The 19,307-nt window shown below is 37.2% G+C and overlaps 1 protein-coding gene across 1 annotated transcript in view; it reads right to left on the bottom strand.

Moving 5' to 3' along the window:
- Positions 1-4,495: 4,495 nt before the first annotated feature.
- Positions 4,496-19,307, bottom strand: part of LOC139717552 (receptor-type tyrosine-protein phosphatase eta-like) — a 50,525-nt gene continuing 35,713 nt past the window's right edge. The window contains exons 27-39 of the mRNA XM_071629061.1: positions 18,229-18,375; positions 17,287-17,500; positions 16,368-16,438; positions 15,776-15,869; positions 14,810-15,076; positions 13,709-13,790; positions 11,749-11,839; positions 10,469-10,545; positions 9,577-9,711; positions 8,454-8,576; positions 7,426-7,574; positions 5,336-5,480; positions 4,496-4,546 (exon numbers count right to left, since the gene is read on the bottom strand). Coding sequence (XP_071485162.1) covers positions 4,496-4,546; positions 5,336-5,480; positions 7,426-7,574; positions 8,454-8,576; positions 9,577-9,711; positions 10,469-10,545; positions 11,749-11,839; positions 13,709-13,790; positions 14,810-15,076; positions 15,776-15,869; positions 16,368-16,438; positions 17,287-17,500; positions 18,229-18,375 — 1,646 coding nt within the window. The remainder of the gene's footprint in view (positions 4,547-5,335; positions 5,481-7,425; positions 7,575-8,453; positions 8,577-9,576; positions 9,712-10,468; positions 10,546-11,748; positions 11,840-13,708; positions 13,791-14,809; positions 15,077-15,775; positions 15,870-16,367; positions 16,439-17,286; positions 17,501-18,228; positions 18,376-19,307) is intronic.

Genomic DNA, 19,307 nt, shown 5'->3' with positions numbered 1-19,307 from the left:
AACCTCTTCACAGAGGCCTTGCTGTTGTGATGTGCACATTGCAAGATGGGATATAAAAACTCGAGATTCTAAACCCAACCGTTCACACGTACCGGCGCGGGGCGAATTATCCCGCTAATTGATGAAGTAGCGCAAAATTTCTTGGGATTAGCATTGCGATGCTTATCGCGCTAATTGTTGGGTTTTTTCTGTCCACACCTGCAAAAAACTTGAGATACCGATCGCAATGCAAATCTCGAGCTTTGTATCCCGCTTATTGGTGTACGTGTGAACCCCCCTATTGTGTGCATGAAGTACAGAAGCAAATGAACAGCACCTCCTCGATCGATACTATTGCGCTCACTGGTTTGATAATACTGAGCTTTCCAAGGTAGTGCTGCTAAGAATACCAGTTTACAGGCATGGAAATTTGACGTTAGCATGCTTGAAACTCCCATGAGAGATTTTTAGTCAATAGTGCCTCAGTATGTTACAGGAATGTTTGGGAGTGTATGATCGGTTGTCCAGTATGATCGGTTGTCCAGTATGTGTTCACATCAGTTCAATTGTGACCATCTTCAGTTCACCTGTCATACAGTCCTGTGTGGATTTTACTGACATCTCACAAAAACATACAAAACTTGTCAAAGCATGTACCCAAGTAACCACTTTTATTTATATCATTTCAAGGACAGGATTACTACAAAGACAAAATATCTTCCTGTATTGTGAATAGATTACATTCAACTTAAGTCAGTATTTATTGGAAAGGAGTCTCCAAACTTCCAGATACAGGTATTTTTAATTACAGTGTCCTCATAAGTGTCTTGGTTATGATGACATTGCATTAAAAAAATAATAACTTCCTTGCACCACCACCAATACACTCAATCTTTGGGACTGGTTTTCTGCTTGTATGCAGAGAGTGAAGTGATCTATTCACCTTAAAAAGAAAACCGTCACACAGGATTCAAAATACTTTGAGATGATAAAAAGTCAATAGTGTGGTAACCTTTTATCATCTCAATTCTTTATCACACAAAAATGAAAAAGCTGGAAAAAAAATACATTATGATAAAAGAAAGTTTACAAATGTTTTAAAAGCATATTTATAGAAGTCTATGTCTATTTCTTTTTGTCGTAAGTCTAGAGTACAGATACAGTGTATGCAAAGCAAAAGCATTTGGGATTACTATAATTATATATTTCATTCATGACAATTCAATTTCTCTGAGCTCAGCTAGAGGTTGGCATCACTCCAGAACCATGATAGCAGTCGACTTCTTCAAGTTGTTAGCTTCTTGAGGATATTATTATTATTATTATTTTTTTTTTTTTAGAGTCCAAAACAAAATACCAAGTTAGAAACAATGTAAGATGGACTATTGTGTAAATACCTGCCATGGTTTTCATGCACACCACAAAGTAAAAGCAACTGATCAAACTAAAGGTAACCCATCCTAGTACTGCTATATGGCACTGAACACCCACGAAATGAAACATTTCTTCGGCACAATGTGAGGTGTTCCTCAAAAGTAGATTTTGTATATATATTGTGATCAACATAAACAACAAAAAAAGGAGGAAAACATTAAGGTGAAATCCATTATTCATAAGCCAAAATTAACGTAAGAAAAAAATTAACAATTTCCCAATGAAAGACTTCAGTGAGACAGCATAAGAGTTGCACAATCTGTAAACACAACAAACAGTTCATCACAACCTTGAAAATCAAAGCATATTTATCAAAACATAAGCTTAATGTGTTGTAAATGAGTAAAGCAAAAGTCTGATGCATACCGGTACATCATCTCTGAGTAAAGCATGCTGAGTAAATAAATTCATTATACCTGAAATATTGAGGATTGGTATCCAGAAGGGACACATACATTACAGCATTACCATGATCATTGTAATACATTATTATGAATATTAATACATCACATCACACATCGCAATTGTGGTCAATACTACCTAACAAGTTAATCTTTGCCTCTGGTTTTTACACCCAAAAGTAGTTGCATGAAAACAAACGTAATATGTCCTGTGTGACATGGGACTTCACAATGTATAAGCCTACATAGAAACAGTGGACTTGTTTTACAAGCAACGATGATGTAACAAAACTCTTATTTATTGGAGTAAATTTTTCTCGCCCAACCATAACGAGTGTTTCTGTGTTAAGTCAAACCTGTCTATAGCAGCCATCCAAAAGGAGACAAAGAGTAGCCTTTATAGACAGGTTTTCAGACATTTTGTGTGTACAGCATACATGTACATGTGTACAAGTATGCACATATTTCATACACTGAACAACACAACATCTAATCATTCACACAATCAACTTTCCGATGCCAAATCATATTTTTGAGCTGTTAAGATTATTATTGCAGCTGATAGATCAACCTATTATGCCAGATCACATACATCTGTAGGGTGATGGTAAAAATGTATTTGCTCATAATGAAATGGTAATACATGTAGCACTCAAAATGGAGTGAAATATTTTCCACCTGCCATTTATACTATCTTGTATAAGATACACCCTACCATAAACAAACTTAATATTGTTATTATGCAATATATAAAAGCAAAGCTATACATTTTTTTTAGAACTTGTTCCATAAGATTTGGACTATATTTCTGCCTAGCTATGTAAAAGAGAGTATTCTTAAAAGTCATTTAAGGCTGTCAAAAATCAGGACTTGATATCAACATCAATTCTTGAATGAGACAACAGGAATTGTACCAGCTCATTACGTACAGCTGTACACCTTGTTGTATTATATGCATTATTCATTCACAAGATGTCATCGTGGGGCTGTACAGTATGTGAGGTTCAAAGGTTTCCATGTTCCACAAGTCCACAAAACTTCATTTCAGATGGATGCATCTAATGCTGTAATATTTCCTGTAAAACAATAGATGACAAAGAATATACAATGAGTAGGAAGGAGAGAGTCCTACTAATATCTAACAGCAAACAAATAATACTTACATAAAATACAAAAAATAAAAATTGATCAATGAGATGCTGATCAATACAAATGGATAGACACAAACACACTGACAAAAAATAGTCCTATGCCTTAAAGATAATATGAAGTTTTGGTACCTCAAAAGTTTCCCTGACTTTCCTTGTCTTAGTTTGTGTTTCAGGTTAAAGTACCTTTCATATAACTAACACTGTGAGACTTACTCGCCCCAAAGTGCTCTCATGTCTTAGTAATCATGCAATAATGGTTTCGTACAATATGTGTATATTGATTGTCGCGGTGCCGCGTCGAGTCAAACTAACGGCTCGTTCGAATTTTTCAGAGCCTGCTCTGCTCTGGTATGAAACTATTATTGCATGATCTTTTGAGGTACCAAAACTTTATATTATCTTTAAGCACGTGATCACCATGCACACATCTACAAGTACATTAATTGTCATATACATTATATTGCCATAACAAAAATATCAAGGTCCAGCTCAAGCTAGCTATTTGACATATCTTGAACACACCCAAGTATTTCTGCAGGCCAACGATTTAAAGGCACATTTACTGATGTAAATATTTCAGCACAGGGCAAGAAGGAAAAGCAAAACCCAACAACAAACAAACCGATAAATGTGCTATGCACCATTCAGGTAAATTGAGTTTTAGGCACAATTACCTTAAAAATAAATTCATCATCACAGCTACAAATAAATACCTTTTATTAATAAGTAAACAAGGCATTTGCTTGGAAATTTGATTGTGACCTTCAATAAAAATTGCTAAAAATATGAATTCTGATCATTTTTGCCTGTGTTGTCACAAATCCTATGATGGCAAAAAATGATGCAAACAATGTGATACCAACAAGAATTTGAATTGACCTTGCACCAGTTGTATTAAACATCTGCCCTCTTTTGAACTCTTCGTGTGCCTTATCCACATTCATAACTCAGTCGATGGCTTGCAAACTTCCTAAATCTGCTTAAATACACAACTGCGAACAAACTGATCATATTTTGCCAAAGTGAATTGAAAGTGGCATACTGTATACGCTGTTATTTTCGCGAATTTCTCAATTCACGCCTGGACCGCGAATTTAACAGCAAGCGAAAATGTTGCCTCACACTATGCTAATAATGCTCTTTCGATAGCCTCGGTGTCACATCACGAAAACAACATCTCGCAAAAATGTCCGTGACCTCCTCATTCGTGAAAATATCTGTATGTGAAAATAACAGCTTATACAGTAGTCATGGCTTAGTCACTGAATTTTACATCACATCAAAGCTTGGAATTTTCAAGACAACTTTGCTGTTGCTGCATTTCAACCATCACTGCTTCAATATGGCTTTGAAAAAACAATGATTTTCCAAAAGCACTCATATGTTGTGGTCTCAGAACAATGTGGCAGACAGGGTTTAAAACAGTCAATGGCATACAAAGAGTTAGCGGTAATAGAGTACTACCTATTGGAGACAACATGGCTCCTACCTGTCATGTGACACATGGCCGCTATCCCAGAGGTGTCTGTCCTACTGGCGCACTAGAGGCAGCAAGCTGGTATGGATGAACATGTATTGTTTCTAAAGGGTGAAAGGAGAGAGGATACAATGGTAAATGGGATTTTTCCTTTTTTTTTTTTTTTGTTACTTAATAGTCACCTATGTGAGCTTAATTCTGTTGGTACAATGTACATTATGATGTCAAATCAACATCAGTTCTCCTACAAGGTATGACAGGCTAACCATCCAACAGATAAAAAAAAATAGTATGTTATTGGGTGAGTTCATTGCTTATATTCTGCTCTTTGCTGTGTTTTCCTTGTTTTTGTAGTCTTGCAGTTATCTACTGTATTACTTACGAGTATAATGCATCTTCTGTTGTACTGTGCTCCTATATGCACATACTCTAATTCACACATCAACACTTGTGTGCCATTCCTGATCTTTCAATGAAAATGAAAGAGAAATTAGGTAGTACTGCAAGATTTGGCCACAGTTAGGAAACAGGTACTCTTCCATGTCATTGTACTTTACTTATTAGCTCTGATATGTCATAATATAAAGCTGAATCTATTCACAAGTTCTGTGTCTGTTTAATCTACAACTCAGCCCACTATTCAAAAAGAACTGCAGTCTTAGCAATATGTCCTCCAGTTATCAAGATTTTTAGACCCATATTCTCTTTAAGACTTATATGTAAGAATTTCAACTTGTTGAAAATTTACTTTTGAATTTTAAAACAACAAAAAGAGATTCCTACATTGAATTTCAGACAGGCATACCTTTTGAAAGCCAATAGCAACTAGCAATGTAATACAAAGAATAATGAGATGCAAATGGGGTTTTTTTTAGATCAGAATGAAAACATACCACTGTTTGGACCATCGAGAAGCGCTGTTGCCTCATCCGAGCCACTGTTCCGTACACATCGATCGTCCCGCTCGGCTTGCTGGTATCCACCACAGTAATCAGCTGGTCTAGAGCTATGAACACTCCAGTTCGTCCAATGCCAGCGCTGTAATGTTATGGACAGCAAAATTATTGTTTGTCATGGCTCATTCATAACATTCTGATTTTGTCTACTACAACATCTGGTATCTAAAGTTGACTCACAAAGAATGATAATATAATCATAGTGATTATGTCACATTTTTTTTCTTTGCAGTACTTTGCAATTATCAATAGGTTTAAATGGAACTCAAAGTTGACCTTAAAGTGTCAATGTCCTTGATTCTAGAACATTACGTTATCTGCTAATCTTGATTTCTTTTTCTTTTTTGTGTGAACAATTTATAATTAGAGAATCATCTTGTATCAAAATAGAGTCAGTATCTTGTAGTATCAAAATAGAGTCAGTATGTGTGTACTACATGTACTCCACTGAACAATAATCCTATTATTAGCAAAATGTCACATGTGTCTTTTACACTACTGTCACCTGAGATACCATGCATCCAAGATAAAGCTAATTTGTCCCATGTTTCTGGAATATTGCCTGGATGGAAATGATCAGTGTCATCCAGCAATATGACAATAGCATAATGGCCTTGCTCAAAACGAAAACCAAACAAACCCAAAATGAAATAGAAATAGCAGAAATATCTCTCCATATTGTTCTGTCTTTGTTCATGTTTTTGCAACATACCATAGAATTAAACTGTCATGCGAGTGTACTTATTGAGTTGCTGTACAAATTCAGAAATTCCAAACTTAAACCTGAACTTTGAACCATTATTAGATCATTTGAGAAACTAAAATGTGTCATGCCATAATACCTTTCTCAGATCAATTCAATTTGTGACATGCAGAATGTAACAGTAGGGAATTGTCTATAACTTAACGACACAATCAGCCATCATATACTTCTACAGAGTTCATCAAGATGTGTCAAAGCATTTGCATGCTATTGTGGCTACAATTTTCATTCCTTTTATTTCCCTAGCTTTTACTGATGGAAAAACAGATGGAAAGTCAGTAACCCTTCATGACTAGGCAGCACAGAATAAAAGACATATCCCAAAGTGAACAATTTGAAGTACATGTACATCACAAATTTACTTTAAAGTGCATATCAAGCTGGTAATGCAAAAGGCATCATTAATAGGTAACCAATCACATAAAATATAGATCCCTTTATTCAATAAGCCAGTTCACATTTAGCTCATGGGCACAATAGACGTTTTCACATCAGCCCGATGTTTTGAAATAGCGCGCTATTTTCTGACTTGGAAAATTAACCTGATCACATCACAAAATAGCGCGCTATTTGATATTGTGAATACAAATTAGCGTGCTAATTGATCGAGAAAATTTCTCGAGTCCAACTAGGGATTAATGCGAACTAGTGAGCTATTTGATAATGTTCAGGCTGATGTGAATAGAAAATGAAATAACGCGCTAATTTGCGATCATGTAAAATATCTCGAGCTTGGATTTTATCGGGCTGATGTGAAAACGCCTATTGGTACAAATGACCTTTCTTTTTTCTCAATTGGTTAGGCACTTACTTCACTCATTTTCAAAGCAGCAAGATGTGTGAGCTGCCCACAATTTATGGAATTCACGTTCAAACAAACAATGAACTTGCACAGGGCAGGTGACAAGAATGGTCTGTCAATTGACACTTCGGCAGACATTCATTGCATACAACTGTAGTTTCGTGTTGAATGCATAAACAACGTCTTTCTACCAACATTAAAATACCAGGCTTGCTGTCAGGTGGATGTGCTAGTAAGCACCATTTACAAGGGTTACATGAATAATTATTACATCATGGATGCTTATCTCACTGAATTAACAAACCAAAATGCCTGTTGGTACAAATGACCTTTTTCTGCTCATGCACAAAGTGGAACTGTAAACTGGCTTATTCAATTCCGAAGTCGAGATCTTTATACTGAAGACACAAGACCCGCAACTGTAGAGGCAGCAAACTTTCATAACTTTCCCCATTCGCCTACCTGCAATGAACTGTCATGGGTCCCATGCTGCGATCATGCGCCATCTGAATGGTCCTGATGAAGTCAATCATGGGCCGTGGTGTACTGGGGACATCATGGTCCACCCAGCCCTTGAACGCATAATGCGTTGTTTCAAGCTGTCTGTTGCCCTATATAGTGTCAGGGGTGAAAGGTCACGCATTTCATGAAGGTCTTACCAAAACTGGGGTAACTGTATTGCACTACACAGTTTCACAAGCTGTAAAATTTGTGACAATTGACACGCTGCAAATCTTATGGCAAAATCCTGAAAACATCAGAATATTATGCTGCGGAAGAACATAAGGAATGTCAAATATGAGACAGAGATGTATTTGTTTTATAGTATTTGAACTTTTCTCATTTCTTCGTCTTATCTTCATGTTTTTATCTATGAGAGCACCTTGAGCATTTCATTAATGGAAATGGTGCAAATGAATTGTATTTATTGTCATTATCATCAACGGTAGTGCACTGTACAGGTATATGTACATACATTTTATGTATTTCATTTCACAAGTATGATGTTATGACTTACGACTTGCACCAACCCTGCAAGAACTAACGCCCTTTGGGACTACAGTGCGACCTCTCCTATCCAGCCTCCCTTTATGAGGATCTCTCTATTATCCAAATGCGATCTCTAAATGATTTTTTTTAAATCTAATAATTGCGGGCATAAGGGGGATTTCAAACTTAAACAATATTCTTACACAAACTGACATGAATTACATATTATTCTCAACATAATTATCATACATTGACATCTAATTTTGATCTAATAACATGCATTCAGACATTCATTACCCCAAAATCACTTGAAGAACATGGACAGAAAACGTCTTTTCATTCAAATCAGGGCACAGTACAGGTGATCATTCTGCAGCTGCATGTATTAAACATTGAGTCTCCCATATCCGGCCAAACCCCTTATCCGGGATTAGCGCCGGTCCCAACATGTCCGGATTGGAGATGTATTAAGTATGTCATACAAGTGGACAGAGACTGACCTTCTCCAGAACAAAGGAACGGACAACCCAGTGGTCCATCTCCTGTTGGTTGACCATGGTGACGATCACGCTGCCATAGTTGACCGGACCCTCATCATCAGGCCAATAGTGCTCACATTTGGTCTAACAAAAGAAAAGATTTTCATCTAAACTATCAGACTTTGAAAGCAAAAACAGGAATAGGGATATTAAGTGGATAACAGAAAATTTGGGAGATCCAGATTTCCAAAGATACAACAGTGGCGGATCCAGGGCGAAGCACACCAGGTGTGCGCTCCCCCTTTGTTTTTTGTTTTTTTGTTGCTAATACAAAAGAAACAAAAAGAAAAAAAAAATGGGGGAGGGGTGTGTGCGCACCCCTTTTATTTTGTAAAGGTGCCCCCACTTAACGAAATTCCTGGATCCACCCCTGTACAATGTAATATGTATACTTCACATGAGTTTGTTTTGTTATCTTATTACTCTTCGTTACTTTGCTTGATACAGCTTTTATTTCAGCAATCTGACACTAAAACTAGATTATTAGATTATTCTTTCCCAAGACAGTACACTATTTTGTAACTTTTTTTAATCGAGAGTCAAACTGTCTTGCTGAATACATTCTTGCACCAACGTTGACTGAATTCTATCAAATGGATTCCATAATAAGACACTTTGATCCTTTCACATGAAACTTGGCTACAAGCACTCAATTTTTGCATGATTACACTTAAATGTACCATGAAATTTCCTTTACTTGATTTGAAGTTTTCAAGCAAGCAGAATATATGCCATAATTTGTAGAACGGACAAATCTTGGGTGTTTGATTCTATTCTCTCTCTCTGATTATTATTCCGTCTACACATCAACCTGTTTGCATGTATGCAATAAATTAAATTTCAGTAATGCCCTATACTATAACTGGACATTTTACATGGGCAATTTTTTTTTTTTTTTTTTGTGGTGCTTACCATGGTACCAAGAATTTGCATGTTTTTATTTTCGCAGAATCAAAATTCAAAGTGACGGCAACTGCTACCCCTTTTTATAGGCTCGTGCTAGTTTCATGTCGTACCAAATTTGCACTTTTACAGTACACTTTTCATTCATTCCCATGGTAATCTCATGTCATTATGACCTCACCTTGCCCCCTTCGACAAGGCCTGTTATCATCACGATGGTCGTACTCTTGTTCTCAAACACCATCTCCCAGAAATCATTGACGGAGTCAGGAACAGGTCCCTGAGTGGCGATGTAGTCCTTGTTGGAATAAGCACCCTGCACAAATAGATTTAAAAAAAAATATGCAGAATGATATCTGACAGGACCTGTACATTATATGTGCAAGTGCACCGATGGGCAACAGATGTGCATTTAAAAGTATCACATACTGTAGGTAGAAATACTAGAAGGTACAAGAACCCTCGTAAAGATTTTACACTTCATCATCGAAACCATCTATACTAGTATAGACATGTGAATGGACAGCTGCTCATGTCAATCTATTGACATCATTTCACTTTATAACATTGTTTTTTTTTTTGTTTTTTTTTTCAAATCAAATTGGAATATATTTGCTGAATATCAATGAACATTTTAGCTTACCCAATTTTAATGATCAATTCAGGTATTGCATTTTCCTTAGTTATTCACGCTTTAGTCAAATTGATCTGAATGGCTATTTGTTGCAGTCGAAACAAGGTATTTTGATACTCTGCCGTGATGGGAGAATTTCATGCTGACTGATGAATGACAGAGAACAGTGGTTCCTACAGCATTTTTCACTATCGTAATAATAATAATAACAATGTAATGTTTTTATGTAGCGTGATTCAACGCAAAATAGGTTCTTAAAGCACTTAACAAATACATTACATGATCAAACAAAGTAACAACTGAAAGTGGAAAACTACATATCATAATGCTTACGCTACATTTATCTTTATATATGCATGCATATAAATATGTATGAGCATACGCACATGATTTTCACCCATTTGAAAGTGAATTGAGGGTTGTATTTAGCAGAACTTACCGAAAGGTAGTTAGCATTGATGTAATCACTTGTCTGCCCTTCCTCCAGGTCCTGTAGGTGGACAGCCGTGTCATCAACTATTGAGAAATGTAAAGATCATCATCATTTTCACTCTAGAGAGAGTGTACAGTATGGTAGGCGCGAATGGATAGGTATCTGGATAGACAAGAATGTATCTATTTGTGTGTGTGTGTGTGTGTGTGTGTGTGTGTGTGTGTGTGTGTGTGTGTGTGTGTGTGTGTGTGTGTGTATGTGTTTCTGGTTTTTTTTTCATACGATGTGTATACAGTTGAATGCAGTGTCAATAATCTTTACTCTTGATGAAATGTAAGTGGAGCATGAACTTTGCATTTAACAGTAATGTGATGATCTCAAGATGTTTTTGTTCTTTTTTTTGTAATGCCTCTAGTAGGACACATTGTGCTTTCAATGTACTGAACTGTAGGACCCCGTTTACAGTGCAGGGCCGGGCCGAGCCGCGGCCGAGCCCGGCCTCATTGCGGTACTTGGCCCCACAATTTTGTCCATTTACAGTGCCGGGTTTGGCCCGGGCTTTTAATTCAAACTTTTCAATATTTTGTCATAGTGGCGCTCTGCTTGTAAATAAACGACTATTGTTGGGAGCGCGCTGATCGCGATTTGGTACCGCATTTGGCCCAGTTTGTGCTTACAGTGAGAAAAGGCCGGGCTCGGCCGTGGCCTGATACGCTGATACTACCTCCAGGGCTTGGCCAAATGGATTTTGGTACCGCATTTGGCCTTTTTGGCATTTACAGTGAAATGAAGGCCGGGCTCGGCCGCGGCCGAGCCCGGCCTATTCACTCACTGTAAACGGGGTCTAGGATGTAAAAAAGACAAAATCTTAACCATACATGAAAAGTTATGTAAACACAACAGAAGAGGCTTAATGACAGGAAGTTTCTGTATCCAACATAAACTTGCATTAACATTCACATGATGCCCTATTTTCACTATGGGTTCTTTCTTCAATGCATCTAGTAAGACATATTGTACTATGAATGCACTGGCCTATAGGATGTAAAAAGACATGGACACTTATACACAAGATGAGCGTAATGCTCTGCTTTACACAACAACTAATGAAAGAATTAGATTCCAAACATAACATGGAAATGTGTGTTTAATCATCAGCTACCCTCGTGCCTGAAGCATGAAGTGTGTGTAAATTACAATCATGAAACCAATGCCCGTTGAAAAACAACAGTGAAGGAACAACATGAATCAATGTATGAAAGCATATATCTCAAAGAGAGACTTACATGGTAGGATGTTTCTGTATCGATTCTTGGAGGTATTGACGGGGAGCCGGGCCTTGTCAGTACTCTTGTCTTTTCCAATGTTGCCGAGAGACTGTATTGACATGGAAGACAAAGCACACTTATATTACATATTTGCCAGGCAATATCACAAAACATATTGTTACAAATGCCACTGCAGAAAGAGAAATACTTGTTGTTGTTTTTCTTTTCATTTTTTTTTTTTTGGGGGGGGGAGGGGGTAACTCTTTCTTTTTTAAATATATGGATATGCAACCATGTGAAATAGTGAGTGCCTCTCTCTGATATTGTTACACAGATCATGAAAATGTTCATGCTTCATACAAGTTATAGGTATATAATGTACACATGCATCACTCCTAACAAATCAAATTTGCCTGTTTTGATTTACGGATGATATGAGAGGTTTTGAGACATTGTTGTTTTGTTTGTTATGGAGCTTGTGATTGTTTTCTTTATCCTTTTTTTTTTGTCACAGTGATACATATTCAGAGATGATGCATACTGCAAAATTGGTTGGACGATGAAAACAAATTCACAAGCTTACTTGAGTCCCTCCCCTGTTAATCTTCACCTTATGAGAAATTCTTACCCATCCAGCTACTATATCTAGTATCACATCTGCTAGATCCACGTTTGCAATGCATTATGATTCACCACTGGCCTAACTGATACTTGACACAACTAAGTAAAAAAATTTAAACATTTACACATTTCAACATTCACATAAAATCTCTTCTACACCATAAGTTCCACAATGCCTTTGAGTTGACTGCTACACTACACTACATCAAATTGTCAAGATTAGGGTGACATTGGGGTTCATTACACAGCTACTGTATTGTTGGTATTATATACTCTACATGCCATGTCATCTTGGCTAAAATCAATTCAGGAACAAGAAACAGGGCACAATTTTTACTAAATTTTGCCCGACTGGTGTTGAAAGACCAAGATCTTTTATTTCACCCATGATTATCTTCAGCTGATGTGAAACTCCTACCCATCCATCTCATGCCATCTAGCCATACCAGAGTGAGATAAACAATATCTAAGGGATGATGTATATATTACCATGCCAATTCTTCCTGTAACGGCATATTTTCAAGGATCAAAATGTCAGAGGCCAATGGATTTTTTTCTTAACCAAATGCATTGAGACTGTTTTGTTTTTTTTTTTCTTAAGCAAATGGGTAAAAGATTCTTCAGGTAAATACAAATTATTTGATAGGAAGAATATACATGTAGCTAGCATCAAGTGAATATCATTGACTAGAAAATTGTTGGCTCAAATAGTTGGGCAAATATTGTTTAGAAACTGAAAGTTAACTGACGTAAGTGTATCATTACTCTGCCTACACCCTGGTTTCTACGCTCCAGAAATGTTTATGTGCAAGTGAGTGTATACTAGGAGATTCATTAGATGGCGAGGCTTTTCCTACACTTTTCAGTTTGGCAAGCTTTGGGCCTTTCTCAGCCTGTGTATAGCTTTTCAGTGTTTAGACATCAACGTAAGTAGGCCCTATAAGTAATAAACCATCACAGACAACCCTGCAAGTCACATCATTGCACATATCGCAATTCATTCATTCACCTATAGCAAAAACGTCCAACTTGCATAGAAGAGAAAATGTTGGAACACCTCACACTTATATGCTTATACATATCTGCACTGATTAACAGTGATGAGGTCCAGTCATTGTGATTGCAGGAATTTAATTCTTTAAATGTTGAATCTGCAAGGTTCTTGAGTATCTGACAACCTCAACAGAGAGAGCATCATCTCCAGCACACACTGCTGCTTTTGTGAGTTTGTGACAATCTACAATGAGCATCACCATGCATACAAATTTTATCTCCATTGTAAGTTTTTATCTCCTTCTACAGACCTGGAGAACAATCGATGCAATGTATAGGACTATAAGGAGATACCAGTACTTACGTGATACTCATCAGCGAAGCCAGCATTGTTGTCAGCACTCAGCTGGCGGACATGCTCAGGGAATTTCTTGATCTGAACGGGTCTGTGGAAGAGGTATGGATATGCACATTTATTTTCCACATTGGCATGCTTTATTTTACTTTACTTATGAATTGAAATTTTCCTGTGGAGAGTATGTAGATGATGACAAGCAGGGAAGGCAGGAGGAGGGGGGGGGGGGAAGGGAGGTGGAATAAAAAGAATGTTTGCAATTGAAAGGAGCGTTTGGAGCACTTTTAACCTTATGTAGCAAAGGGTGGAGGTTACATAAGTCCCCCATTGACATTTTTCGCAATAATTGGAAAACAAAACAATTTTTTTTCCACTGAAATTTCATTCACATCTGGTACACATCTTGAGACCCTATTTGTGAATATTGGAGTACGCTTGCCACGATATAGCACATTTTAGTGACCATTATCACCAAATCAACAATATCACCATTATCACCATGGCAGCTTCCAATGGCTTTTCTTTGTACAATGTTTGAGTTTTATAAAAAGTGTACTTTCATTGTTATTCTCTGATAGCATCTTTTTTAGTTATCATCAACTATTCTACATAAAGAGAAACAATACAAAAAATCAAGGAGATACATAACAAATTAAAACATAGAAATACATGCGAAATCAAAAAAAGATGAAATACACAAGATATTCATTTTGACAAAGCCATTTTTTCATTGTAAATTTGTAGGTGCACTAGTACGAAGAATATCTAAAGGAAAATTAGGCCACAAGTTTTATTTAGGGATTTAGAGCTTAAAAGCTGATGCACAAAACAATATATTATGCATACAATGTACGTTAGAATAATTAGCAGAATTTCAAGAAAACGACCATGTTTGGGGAAAAATTCATGATTCATTCTTGGAGATTACGTGATGGGCAACATGCGAGCCAATCTTCGTTATTATCTTGCAATTGATGGCTGAGACCAGGAGGGGCCAAATACGCCCATCAAATATTCATTTGGTCACACAGGTGATGTTATGGGCATTATGAATCAGCACAAGTCAACACACATTTGCATTATATACAGTGTAGTTCCCTTAAAACATACTTAGTCAGATGAAGAGTGGAGGAGGAAGGTCTGACTGGATCCTCTACGACTGGTGGGGGCTGAGGTCTGTTTGGTCGGATGGAGGCATAGGGGTTGGTCCTCACTGAATGGGATGACTCTAATGCACTGAATGAGGGCGTGTCATCAGGGAGGGGTGCCTTGAAGGGGATGGGCGGGACACTCCTGTCCGATGGATACGATGCCTCCACAAGGGGCATAGCCTGACCGTTGCGGCTCTCATACATTGCAGTACCTGCTGGACCACAGCTGTTCAAAATAAAACATTCCACACAGTTCATCACATCTACTATTTATGTTAAGTGCATACAATACATTCCATCGACAAGAACCTGATTATACGTTTATTGTTGAATGTCCTAAAGCTACATATGTATTGCACTCAAGCAAACATGTTCATCATATCTGAACACATTCAAGTTCAGGATAGCTCAGAATAGGGGGCTGGTAAGAACAGTTTGGCCTGTTTGATGCAACCGTCACATCCCTTGCGACTACAATATGAAGAAATTTGAGATAATTGTCAACCTGGAAAACTGCATTAATGCATGGCAACTTTACATGTCATTGTCGACATATTGAATATACATGTAACAGAGACATTATTGCTCACCTGCCAACATTAGGAGTAGGCATATGTTTGCTTGTTGTTTTTTGTTTGTTGTTTTGAGGGAGCACACACTCATAAGTAGCTTAAGTTGGGCCATGACAAGTTCAATCAATCCAGATCAGGAACTGATTTTCCCATATAATGATGAAATAATATGCATTGCAAAGGATATAAAGTGATTCATATTCAAATTTTAGTTGGGAAAATATCATACTAAGTGACAAGAAAGCTGATACCCACCATCATTAGACATCTAGCAATCTGTCAAGGATTTAAATGAAAGTATTTCCTATCTACTCCTTGACATTCCTATGCGAGTAAGAAGGAGCAAAACTTACCACTCCCTCCAGATCAGCAGCATGATGAGAAGAAGCACCAGCGTAATAACAATGAGGACGATGACGGGAATGACAAACCACACAGTGTCCGATGCTGAATAGAAACAAGAACATCAAGCATATGGTTTATATATACATGCTACCAGCAGGAATGCCACACCAGCAAACCTGTCTTATACCGGTACTTCTCTGGAAGATATCCCTACTCTTGAAATCTGTCCGAACAATTTCCAAAAAGAAGACTAAAGACAAGAATATTACAGATACTTACACTTTACCATGGTACACAAGATCCTTTGTGAATGCAAGCAAAGATTTATTAGGGCCTCAATCAGCCCACCAGGGGCCCATTTCATAAAACTTGTCATCGTGACAAGTTGTCATAGATGTGACAAGCTACTGAAATCCTTGCATCTGATTGGCTGAGAGTAAATTTGTCATAGAAATGTGGCAGTTGTCACTGATGATAAGCTTTATGAAACGAGCCCCAGATGGGCAAACTACAGGAACCTCTTTCTTCCTGGTAAGCTTCTCTGATTTACAAGCCCACATCAACTGCTCGGTAGGATACTGATACAAGTATAAGGCTCACCTGTTGAGTATGGAGGAGACCATTGTGTGTCCGTGTACTTGCCATCACTTCCATAGGCTCGAATAGCAAATCTTAAAAGAGAAAACATCAAAGAAGATGCAAGCAAAAACCAATCTTTATGATGCAACTTCTAATGAAAAGGACCCTGTCACTGCAACTGATTGACAAATTGCCCTACATTGTAGCACACAGTATATCAAAAAACAATGAGTCCCTTTTTTCACTGCATACCGTTACTCTACCTCAGTCTGTTTTTCCTTTGACTCTAGGTGACCCTGCACATGAGTTGATATGACCTATAGTCCACCCAAAATTGTTTTATGTAAATTCACACAAGTACAGTTGTACATAATACGTACATGTACATTAGTACATGTACGTATTCTGAGCTCGTTAGTGATATTACAGCGTGTGCAAACTGTGGCATGATGAATGAGCCCATTTGTTTGAATTTGTGGGATGAATCAGTTCTGCTTTCTTTTCATTTCAACATTCACTTACTGTATAAGCTGTTATTTTTGCGTACAAATATTTTCGTGAATGAGGAGGTAATTAAAGGACATTTTCGTAAGATGTCTGTTTTCAAGATTTTGACACTGACGCTATCATAAGTGCACTAATGCCTGTCAGTTCGAGATATATTCGCGTGCTGTTAAATTCGCAGTCCAATAGTATATCGCGAATTCGTGCAAATTAAACCCTCACAAAAATAACAGCTTATACACTGAGTGGAACAAGAGAGCTGTCAAGGCATCCAGATTAAGCCATGGTAACTGCATTTAATGTCAGAAATGTAGGAAAAGTAGGTAAAGAATTGATAATTTTTCAACTCCTGCGCAACCGAAAGATTTTTCCTACTTTGCTTGGACAAATCAAAGCCAAAGAGATCTGTTTCACATGGAAATGGCTGCAAACTCACCTGTACAAGGTAATGGGACTGAGGGGTCCATTGCAGTAGCCAGTTGACTCAATGGTGCAACTGTTATTAGAGCCCACAGTATAGAGCGCCCTCGTGTTGGTATCGAATGGTTGGTAGTCGCTGGGTGTGGCCTGATAGGCATAGCCGAAGGTGTTAACACCATCTCTTGATTGCCAGGAGGGAGGTGGGTCTACGGGGCTTTGGGGCGTGTTGTCTGGGATAAGAAGAAAATGTGGAAAGGAAATAAATCTTTATCTCCACTGCATACAACCATGTAATCAATCTATTTTACTTTGGAAAAGAGAAAGCACAGGATATCAATGTAACCATTACCATCTACACCGTATCATTGTAGAATTCTGCTTGTAAATACATAGGTGGTTTGGTGATATATACTCAGAATATAATTTTTTTTTTAAAAATCTAATACACCTGCTTCCACTAAACTGGTATCAGTTCTGTCGGAATACCAGTTTCATTTCATGCTTGCAAAGCCAAAGTAGCCTACTTAATATCTCTTGTCTCCCTTTTTTTGTTTGTTGATGATATAGCAACTACATGTACCTAAATTGATGTTTAAAAATGAAAAATAAAATGTTCATTTTCTTTAATTTCTTTTCTAGAGAAAACAGTAAAATGAATGACAGGTAGATGAAAAGAATAAAAGAAGGAACAGGGATGCCACCCTTGTAAACAGTATTGCAATATTTTTGAGGGCTGAAAAGATGCATTTTTTCTTTTTGAAAAACATTTTCAGTCTCTTTTCAATAGACAGATGTAGCAATACAATTTTGAACTACTGTAAATCTACTTTCCATGAAACCTATTTTTGGCAAAAAACCCCCCAATGAAAACTAAACAGACGAATTACTTTAAAAAAAGTCAACAGTTGACAATCATCTCTGAAGGGAGCTTGAAATGATTTTCATGTTATTCACTGACCTTCATTACTCTCTGCCACAAGAATGGCGTATCTGGCCACTGGACCGTACTCCTCACTGAAGAAGCTTGTATCGAAGGAGACCCTGACAGTAGATCCTGAGCTGGAGACATGCCTCACCAGCGCACTGCTTAAGGGGCTTGGTGGAGCTTTGTATGGATATCAAAGAGAATATATGTGACAATCACAGTTTAATCATAATTGATTACCTTTAACAAGTTCCTAGGCCCATTTAATAAAGATTGATTGCAGGATTGACCATACGATTGATGTGATTCAAAAAAGTTACACTCAGTCTGCTACCAAATCTGTGCTTTAAATCAAACGTAAGTATCTTTATGAAATACACGTACAATCAATATTGATCTTACGTTCAATTCACTGAGTTATACTCAATAAATTGAGCGCAAGATCGATTGTAACTCTTTATGAAATAGGCCCCTGATAAACTATCATACTTTCCCATTACTCTTTCTGAGGAAGTATTGTGCAAAAGAGGTATATACTTTAAATAGTTCCTTATCTATGAATGATTTGCATTATGTTCAGAAGAGGTTCTTCATGTAGAGTGTATAGATCTTTCAATGGAAATGACTATTCCTACAGCTCTTAAAATTCACAAATTCTTTTTATGGCCCCAGATTTTGGTATCACATAGACATATACCATTTTACAAATTTCATTATTTCTTCATTAACTTTAAATAGACATTGATGGAGAATTACATTTTTGTTGTGTTTATTTCATCCTGGACTAAGGAGAATCTATTTTGCTCCAGGTTTGAAATATTTAAAGACATGCATCATTCCAAAATCTGGCAATTAAAAATAATATTTACTCTTGAGAGCTAAGTTACATAATTTATGCAAATCACAGGTTACTTTACAAAAGTGTCTCTCCTGATAAACAGTTTCTGACTGCCCGAAGGAACATTCGTACCATGATATACAGTGATCACCCGTTTTGCCGACAGCAAAGTCCATTATAGCAGGGGAAACACTAGATGCAAAATCTTTCAGATTTGGAATTTGAATATATTAAACAAAGAGGTTGTGCGGATGATGGTCACAATCCTTGAGGA

This window comes from Diadema antillarum, unplaced genomic scaffold (genome assembly GCF_040938485.1).
Source record: "Diadema antillarum isolate AM-2024a unplaced genomic scaffold, OU_Dant_1.0 scf00000077, whole genome shotgun sequence".
NCBI lineage: Eukaryota > Metazoa > Echinodermata > Echinoidea > Diadematoida > Diadematidae > Diadema > Diadema antillarum.
Note: the sequence above shows the minus strand (reverse complement) of the source record. Positions and strands in the feature narration are given on the sequence as shown.